The following is a 10,000-nucleotide window of genomic DNA, read 5'->3' on the forward strand; positions in this document are numbered from 1 at the left end:
GGGATGGAGTAGAATGAGAGTAACAAGAAGAATGCATGTGAGCAGGAGGGAGAGAGAACAAGCATAACAAGACACGTAAAAAAAAGGAAAGGAAAGAAAAAAAACAACAACAAAGAACAGAACAGACGACACATCCACCAAAGAAAAAGCGAACAAAACAAGAACAAGACAAAGAACAAGACAAAGACAAGACCAAGACCAAGAACAGAGAACAGAACAATAAACAAGACGTCCCAAATCTGTGCATGTGTTTCACGTTCCCTTTTCTTCACCAGTTTATTCCATTTATCATCATCTTATTACGAGTGGGGGTGAAGGCTTCGCCACTCTCGTCAAGTAGTGGCATTTTCTCACACGAGCGGCCCAACCCAGTCCGACCCTTCCAGACCGTAAAGCTTTTGAGAAGCTAATATCTCAGCCAGTACAGGGCGGATCACTGCGTGGTGTGCACCACATGATGCCCCATTCTTAAAGATTTGTTTTGACAGGTTTCATCACACCCCGACGGTGCACGTGACACGCGCCACGTGCAGCATGTCAAGAATCTTCAAAAGAGGACCACAGTTTGTGGTAAAGATATCAAACTTGGTAGGTAAACAGCCATCAGTATACTGTAGGCAGCCTCGGGGTGTAAACTTGGTAGGTAAACAGCCATCAGTATACTGTAGGCAGCCTCGGGGTGTAAACTTGGTAGGTATACAACCATCAGTACACTGTAGGCAGCCTCGGGGTGTAGGGCCACACATCAGTGCTTTCCTATCTAAACGGCCTCGCTCGTCCCTCGTCCACAAAGGTGTTTTTATCGTCAGTATGGACGGTGGGTCTTAGTGCCAAAGTGGTGATATGTGAGGGGTGTGGTGCGTAGGGCTACAGGGTTGCAGGGAAAGGGGTGTTATATCTATGCTGACGGACACACACACACACACACACACACACACACACACACACACACACACACATAAAAGCAGACATACACACACAAAAGCAGACATACACACAAAAGCACACACACACACACACACACACACACACACACACACACACACATAAAAGCAGACATACACACACAAAAGCAGACATACACACATAAAAGCACACACACACACACACACACACACACACACACACACACACACACACACACACACAAATTCCACCTGATGCTCCTCGATTACTTTTCCCTCAATGTCAATTTAATTTCATATGTTTACGCCATTAAAATTTTAAACTGAATAATAATAATAATAATAATAATAATAATAATAACACTAAGGAGCCAGAATAGTAGTAATACAGTAATAATAAAAAAAAATAATAATAATAATAATAGTAATGGGCCAGAACATTAATAATAATAATAATAATAATAAAAATAAAAATATAATAATTATAATAATAATAATACAAATAATAATAGTTATGGGCTAGAACATTAATAATAATAAAACAATAAGAAGAAAAATAGTAATAATAATAATAATAATAATAATAATAAAAATAATAATAATAATAATAACAATTAATAATAATAATAATAACAATACTAATAACAACAACAATAACTCACCTGTCACACACCACACCACGCCGTGAGAGAACACTCCCCTGGCCTCCTCCATATCATATATCGCCTTGAATTTTCCAGGAGAAGGTTTTGGGTCCTTCTCGGCTCTGTAGGTACGTCTCAGCACCCACAGGTAGTCAGGATGTAAGGCTGTCTTCTCTCGAGACTCGGGTCCGCAAAAATACCTCCACTGAAGTCTAAATCCTGCCCGCCATCTTCGTGTACTGAAAAAATAATGATAATGATGATGATGATGATGATGATGATGATGATAATAATCATAATAATAATAATAATAATAAAAACAATAACTAATAATAATGCTAATAATCATAATAATAAAAATAATAATAAAAACAATAACTAATAATAATGCTAATAATCATAATAATAAAAATAATAATAATAATACTGATAATAATAATAGTAATAATAATAATAATAATAATAACAATAATAGTAATGAACAGCAGAGATAATATACTGTACTTATTTTCATTTGACGGAACTGGTCCATACTAGAACTAAGGCAAAGCTCCCTAACACCCGTTCCTTAACGATTTATTTTTGGATATGGCTGGCTAATACCGTTCAGTATGTTATTGACAGGGCAGTGAAATGGCGGGGGTCAGGGCGACATGGAGGCGATTTGTTTGTGGCCACCCCCTTCGGGATTAAGGTGTCTGACAATAGAGTGATAGACAGATGTTACTGACGCTGAGTATGGTGGTATTTGAAGGATGCAGGTGACACAGATGAGGATAGTATTAAGCAAAATAAATCGCTAAGGGAAACGTGTCAGGGCGTAATAGGTACTTGGCCAGTATATCATCCAGGAAGTGGGTAATGAAGCGGTATAGGTGCAGACTAAGTTGCTAAAGAAATGGTGTTAGGGCGCAATAGTTACTTGGCCAGAATATCATCCAGGAATTGTGTGATGAAGCGATACTGGTGCAGACTAAGTTGCTACGGAATGGTGTTAGGGTATAGGTTAGGTGTTAGGGTATAAGCTGCCACGGGGAAGGTGTTAGGATATAAGTCGCTAAGTGAATGGGGTTAGGGGAGTTACCGGGCCAGTATATCATCGAGGAAGTGTGTAATGAAGCGGTATGGGTGCAGACTAAGTTGCTACGAGGAAGGTGTTAGGGTATATATTGTTAAGGGAAAGGTGTTAGGGTATAAGATAGGTGTTAGGGTATAAGATAGGTGTTGGGGTATAAGATAGGTGTTAGGGTATAAGATAGGTGTTGGGGTATAAGATAGGTGTTAGGGTATAAGATAGGTGTTAGGGTATAAGATAGGTGTTGGGGTATAAGATAGGTGTTAGGGTATAAGATAGGTGTTAGGGTATAAGATAGGTGTTAGGGTATAAGTCGCTAAGGGAAAGGTGTTAGGGCAGTACCGGGTCAGTATATCGTCCAGGAAGTGGGTAAAGTTGTGGTGGTGGGGCAGGATGGGCACCTCGTCGGGGTCGAAGTGGGTTATAAAGCGGTGCTGGTGCATGTGCCGCAGCAGACAGTCGCTGAAGTATATGTTTTCCTGCGCGAACATCTTCTGCCGCTCCGTTAGCGTCCACAGCCTGAAAAATAAAGGAATAAAGGAGTTAATAAAGGAATAATGACACGTACACGTTTATCATTATTATTATCATCGTCGTAATCATCAGTCATTCATTCAGACATCATCAATCATCATCGTATATGTTATCTTCTGCCGCTCCGTTAGCGTCCACAGCCTTAAAGGAATAAAGGAGTTAATAAAGGAATAATGACACGTACACGTTTATCATTATTATTATTATTATCATCATCGTGGTAATCATCAGTCATTCAATCACACATCATCAGTCATCAACGTATATGTTATCTTCTGCCGCTCCGTTAGCGTCCACAGCCTGAAAAATAAAGGAATAAAGGAGTTAATAAAGCAATAATGACACGTACACGTTCATCATTATTATTATTATCGTCGTAATCATCAATCATTCAATCACACATCATCAGTCATCAACGTATATTATCTTCTGCCGCTCCGTTAGCGTCCACAGCCTGAAAAATAAAGGAATAAATGAAGTAATAAGGGAATAAAGACACGTACACGTTCATTATTATTATTATTATTATTATTATTATTAGTATCACTGAAATATATGTTGCCCAAGGTAAACATCTTTTGCCGCTCCGTTGGTGTCAACAGCTTGTAGCAGTAGTAGTAGTAGTAATAGGAGTAGTAGTAGTAGTAATAGTAGTAGTAGTAGTAGGAGTAGTAGTACTAGGAGTAGTAGTAGTAGGAGTAGTAATAGTAGTAGTAGTAGTACTAATAGGAGTAATAGTAGTAATATTAGTAGCAGTGGTGGTAGTAGTAGTGGTGGTGGTAGTATGAGCAGTAGGAGCAGTAGTGGTGGTGGTGGTGGTGGTAGTAGTAGTAGCAGTAGTAGTAGTAGTAGTAGTAGTAGTAGTAGTAGTAATAATAATAATAATAATAATAATAATAATAATAATAATAATACGGACGTAAAGCTTGGACGTTGTTGGAAGGACACAAGTCAAGAGTGAGAGCAGTGGAAATGAGTTATTTAAGAGGAGCCTGTGGAGTCACATGGAGAGACAGGCTGAAGAATGAGGATATAAAGGAGCGTTGTGGTGTGGATGTGGATGTGATAGGAAGCGTTATGAGGAACACACTGAGGTGGTTTGGCCATGTGGAGAGGATGGAGTGTGAAAGACTGACGAAGAGAGTGTATGTGAGTGAGGTGGAGGGGGGAAGAGGGCGGGGGAGGTCGAGGATGAGATGAAGGGATGGGGTGGAGAGGTATATGAGAGAGGGGGGTGTGAGTTGGGAGCAGGACAGTGAAATGGCGGGGGACAGGGCGACTTGGAGGCGATTTGTTTGTGGCCACCCCAAACGGGATTGAGGGGACTGGCAATAGATAGATAGGTTCGTTTATAAAGGCTTCAGCATGCTTGCATACGTCAGCCTTGATCAAGTAACGGCTGCTTTCCACAATGCTCGATCTCTAGCAGCTTCCCTTTCAGTTCCTTATCCCTGAGATCACACTCCATGACCTCGTCCCAAGTCTTTATCTGTCTATCTATTGCAAATCTAACCTCAACGTTCACACCCTTCACTCTCCACACCAAGCTGTCATCCTCCATCCTCTTCACATGCCTAAACCATCTCAGTCTACCCCTTCTCATCATAACACCAATACACTCCAGTCCCATCCTTCCTCCCAAACCATCTCAGTCTACCCCTCCTCATCACAACACCAATACACTCCAGTCTCATCCTTCCTCCCAAACCATCTCAATCTACCCCTCCTCATCACAACACCAATACACTCCAGTCCCATCCTTCCTCCCAAACCATCTCAATCTACCCCTCCTCATCACAACACCACTACACTCCAGTCACATCCTTTCTCTCAACTCTTCATTCTCAAACGAAGCTCCCTAACATCTCTTCCTTAGCGATTTAATTTAGATATGGTTGGTTAGTAACCTTGTCTATGATATGCAGAGTATGGCAACGGTAGAAGGATTTATGTAACAAAAAAGAGAGTAAGGTGTAATAAGCAAAATAAATCGCTTGGGCGAAGGTGTTAGGCAGCTACACATCCATCTAATCCATCTAATCACTACGTTTAATCTCATCTCGATACACGCAGTCTGTAACCTCTACAGTATGTAACCATCCTTCTGATAATACAGGAGTACTTTTTAATGTTAGGATGAACGTCACATATACAAAAACCCTTTTCATTCTATATATCAAAATCCTTCCTATATATTCTCACCTTCTTATACTGGGTTCATTGATATAGGGCGGGGGGTAGGCGTAGTCTGTCAGCTCTATGTAACCGACTGATAATACTATAACACTTTGTAATGCTAGGATGAACGCCACTATCGTATTATATACATTCTTAACAATTATATATTCTCACCTTCTTATACTGGGTTCATTGATATAGGGCGGGGGGTAGACATAGTCTGTAACCTCTATGTAACGGTGCTGCTGGTACGAGTAGTACTGTAACACTCTGTAATGCTAGGATGAACGTCACTATTATACTAACATTTATATAAACATATATATATTCTCACCTTCTTATACTGGGCTCATTGATATAGGGCGGGGGGTAGGCATAGTCTGTAACCTCTATGTAACGGTGCTGCTGGTAGTACTGTAACACTTTGTCAATGTTGGGATGTACGTCACTGCTGTACAGAAACACGTGGCCAAAACCCATGGCACGTAGCAGCTCCAGCCACTCCACCAGCCGCCACGAAAAGTCCTGATGGTAGTAGTAGAGCGCCGGGCCACACACCGCCGGCACCCACCCCTTCCTGAGGCTGCCAGAGAAGGCTTCACATTAGTACTGGTCGTGGTGGTAGTACTGGTATGGTAGTAGTACTGGTATGGTAGTAATACTGGTATGGTAGTAGTAGTGGTAGTTCAGAGGGATGGTGGTAGTAGTAGAGCGCCGGGCCACACACCGCCGGCACCCACCCCTTCCTGAGGCTGCCAGAGAAGGCTTCACATTAGTACTGGTAGTAGTGGTAGTGGTGGTAGTAGTGGTAGTAGTGGTAGTGGTGGTAGTAGTGGTAGTGGTGGTAGTAGTGGTAGTGGTGGTAGTACTGGTATGGTAGTAGTAGCGGTAGTTCAGAGGGATGGTGGTAGTACAGGGCAGGGCCACACGCGGATTTGTGTGTGGGATGGTTCTCTCACACACTCACACACATACACACACACACACACACACACACACACACACACACACACACACACACACACACAGGAGCGTGTTTAAAGAATGGTATTTACACTGCCTGAATAAAAGCGTCCAGTGGTAGTGGGTAAAAAGATAGATAGATAGATAAATAGATACAAATTAGACAGATAGACATATACAGACAGACAGACAGATGGATGGACGGACGGATGGATGGATGGATGGATGGATAGACAGATAGATAGACAGATAGACAGATGGATAGATGGATGGATGGATAGAAGAGATATGTATGTATGTATGTATGTATGTATGGATGGATGGATAGATATAGACAGATTGACAGATAGACAGACAGATGGATGAATGGATAGATAGATGGACAGACAGACTGACATAAATATTCAGATATATAAACTATTTTTTCTTATTAACAGCATACAAATTACAATCTCTCTCTCTCTCTCTCTCTCTCTCTCTCTCTCTCTCTCTCTCTCTCTCTCTCTCTCCCTCTCTCTCTCTCTCTCTCTCTCTCTCTCTCTCTCTCTAATACACAGGATTTCCAAAGTTCATTATTTTTTAGTCATTTATATATATAATTTTTGGATATGGCCTCAAAAAATAAAAATAATCCCTAACACCTTTTCCTAAGCGATTTATTTTGATTATTACACCTTACTATCCTATTCTGTTTTACGTAAATCCTTCAAACATCGCCTTACTCTGCATAAACAACGTACAAAAGGGTATTACCCAGCCATATCCATACATAAATCGCTAAGGAAAAGGTGTTACGGAGCTTCCTTACCGGACGAGGAGAAAGAGAGAGAGAGAGAGAGAGAGAGAGAGAGAGAGAGAGAGAGAGAGAGCTTACCTGCGTGGGTGTTTAGGCGCCTGTCCACTACGATATGCTGACATTTCTCTCTCTCTCGCCCCCTCCACCTGGGCAAGAAGATATTTATTCATTTATTCATCTACTTATCCACTTATTTATTCACTTATTTATTCACTTATTCATCTACTTATTTACAGGGTTGTTATGATTTAAATGAAATGATTTAAATCAGAGTGAAAAAATCATAACTTAAATCAAAATTGATTATTTAAATATAAACACAGTAAAAATGAAGAAGCCAGAGGATGTGATGGATGTGCATTGTGCAGCTGCATCAAGGCTGCTTGGCCGGTACTCCTGCTGTACTGATCTTGATCAAGTCAGGCACAAGTGATTGCCTTTTGTTACAAGGCAAATATTAAACAAGAGAGGAAAGAAGGCTCTTTGATAACAATAAGTGCTCTGGTTAGGAAAGCCTTTAATGCATCTGGGCTTTTCAAGTTGCATAGCAACTTTTGGGTAATAAATGTATGATACCAAAATATTATTTCACTTAACATTGGTAAAGGCTTAGTACAAAGAAAAAAAACACTTCATAAAAGTGAAAAAAAAAAAAAAATCCAATAAAGTAAAACAATCAATTTAAATTTAAAAATCTGATTTAAATAAAATATTAAAGATTGAAATAAATAAATAAATATATATATATATATATATACTATTTTTTCCAACCCTGAGTGTGAGTAACCTTCCCCACACCAACAAGTGCTGCCTGGGCTGCACTGCCTTACTCCCACTTCCCATTCACATTATCATTTTCAATTGTGTAAGTCTGTTTATTTGAAGTGATACCGGTATATAATCCTGCCTCATGGACGCACTGCAGCAAGTGGCAGGGAACAAAGACCCAGTATGGTGGTACTCTGACACAATTCCCAAAGGCACAAGCATGGTTGGAAAAAAAAAAAAAAAAACACATTACAAGAAAATCTGATTTACATTTAAAAAATCATTTATTTTATTTAAAAAAATTGGGAGATTTTTTCCAACCCTGCTTATGCACTTATTTATTCACTTATTTATTCACTTATTCATCCACTTATTCAATTACTTATTTACTTTTTCACTTATAATTACTATGCAGCCGTGACAATAGTAGTACTAGTAGTAGTAATAGTAGCAGTAGTAGCAGTAGTAGTAGTAGTAGTAGTTGTAGTATTAGTAGTAGTTGTAGTAGTAGTAGTAACCCCAAGCTTAGGTAAAAAGTGAACCCCGTGTACTGCAGGCCTAAGTTACCCTTCTTCCCTACTGCACCATCCTCCTCTCAGGCAAAATGGAAGGAACTAAGGGTGTTGGCATTACTAGGCAGAGTTGGCAGGGTGTGTTGTCAATGTTAGCAGGGTGTATTGTCAGTGTTAGCAGGGTGTATTGTCAGTGTTAGCAGGGTGTATTGTCAGTGTTAGCAGGGTGTATGGTCAGTGTTGGCAGGGTGTGTTGTCAGTACCTTGAGCAGGGTGGTGGCAGAGATGCAGGGTGATGCCACTATGGACACAGCAGCAGGGATTGGCAGGGTGTATTATCAGTGTTGGCAGGGTGTATTATCAGTGTTGGCAGGGTGTACTGTCAGTGTTGGCAGGGTGTACTGTCAGTGTTGGCAGGATGTGTTGTCAGTACCTTGAGCAGGGTGGTGGCAGAGGTGCAGGGTGATGCCACTATGGACACAGCAGCAGGGGTTGGCAGGGTGTATTGTCAGTGTTGGCAGGGTGTACTGTCAGTGTTGGCAGGATGTGTTGTCAGTACCTTGAGCAGGGTGGTGGCACGGGTGCAGGGTGATGCCACTATGGACACAGCAGCAGGGATTGGCAGGGTGTTGGCAGGGTCTGGTGGCAGGGGACAGGTCAGCAGGTAGGGCATCTGACGGTTGGAGTTCTTACCCTGGTAGTCAAGATGAACTGTGAAGGAGAACACGGCCAGTAGGGCAGGGCAGGGCAGGGCAGGGTAGGGCAGGGCAGGGCAGGGCAGGGCAGGGTAGGGCAGGGCAGGGTAGGACAGGGCAGGGCAGGGCAGGGCAGGGTAGGGTAGGGTAGGGTAGGTAGAACAGTGAACAACAGGATGAACAAGGGGAAGGATCATTTTAGAACAGGATGAACAAGGGAACATAGTGAACAGGGGAAAAGAACATGATGAACAAGGCAGAACAGATGAACAAAAGGGAGAAGGGATGGTGATGAAGGATGATGACAGTGGCTGAGTTATACTGATATTGACTGCAAGATTAGCGTTATCAGTGATGCAAAACACACACACACACACACACACACACACACACACACACTTTCCCTTCCCCCCTCTCTCTCTCTCTGTCTCTCTCTCTCTCACACACACACACACACACACACACACACACACACACACACACACACCTGGTAGTGCAGCTCTCGTGGCGTAGGGGGGCTTGTCTGTGGAGTACCATATTTGACACCACGGCCTGCCTGGGTCCACAGCCTTACTCACCCCCAGCAGCACCAGGCCCCCACCACCCCCCACTGTGGCAGGAGGGAAGGAGAATTACACGCCTATCGACTACACGAGAAAGACCTGTTAGATTCTTTGATTTTCACGTTTTTTTTTTTTAATTACAGAACTGAGGAAGGAAAAACAAAAATGAAAAATATAATCCATACAACAGAATAAAAATAATCAATAATAATAATAATAATAATAATAATAATAATAATAATAATAATAATAACAATAATAATAAAACAATAATAATAATAAAAACAATAATAATAATAATAATAATAATAATAATCCATAATAATAATAATAATGCGTACACCAGAATAAAAAAAAAAAAAATCCC

General features: G+C 41.2%; 1 protein-coding gene across 1 annotated transcript in view; it reads right to left on the reverse strand.

The window, feature by feature from the left end:
• LOC145418622 (uncharacterized) overlaps positions 1-10,000 on the reverse strand; it is a 12,032-nt gene that overhangs the window by 930 nt on the left and 1,102 nt on the right. The window contains exons 2-7 of the mRNA XM_080286987.1: positions 9,558-9,680; positions 8,935-9,086; positions 7,174-7,241; positions 5,671-5,919; positions 2,967-3,143; positions 1,568-1,779 (exon numbers count right to left, since the gene is read on the reverse strand). Coding sequence (XP_080143113.1) covers positions 1,568-1,779; positions 2,967-3,143; positions 5,671-5,919; positions 7,174-7,241; positions 8,935-9,086; positions 9,558-9,680 — 981 coding nt within the window. The remainder of the gene's footprint in view (positions 1-1,567; positions 1,780-2,966; positions 3,144-5,670; positions 5,920-7,173; positions 7,242-8,934; positions 9,087-9,557; positions 9,681-10,000) is intronic.

This window comes from Coenobita brevimanus, chromosome 115 (assembly GCF_032717465.1).
Source record: "Coenobita brevimanus isolate Jiangsu-jjx chromosome 115, ASM3271746v2, whole genome shotgun sequence".
Classification (NCBI taxonomy): Eukaryota; Metazoa; Arthropoda; class Malacostraca; order Decapoda; family Coenobitidae; genus Coenobita; species Coenobita brevimanus.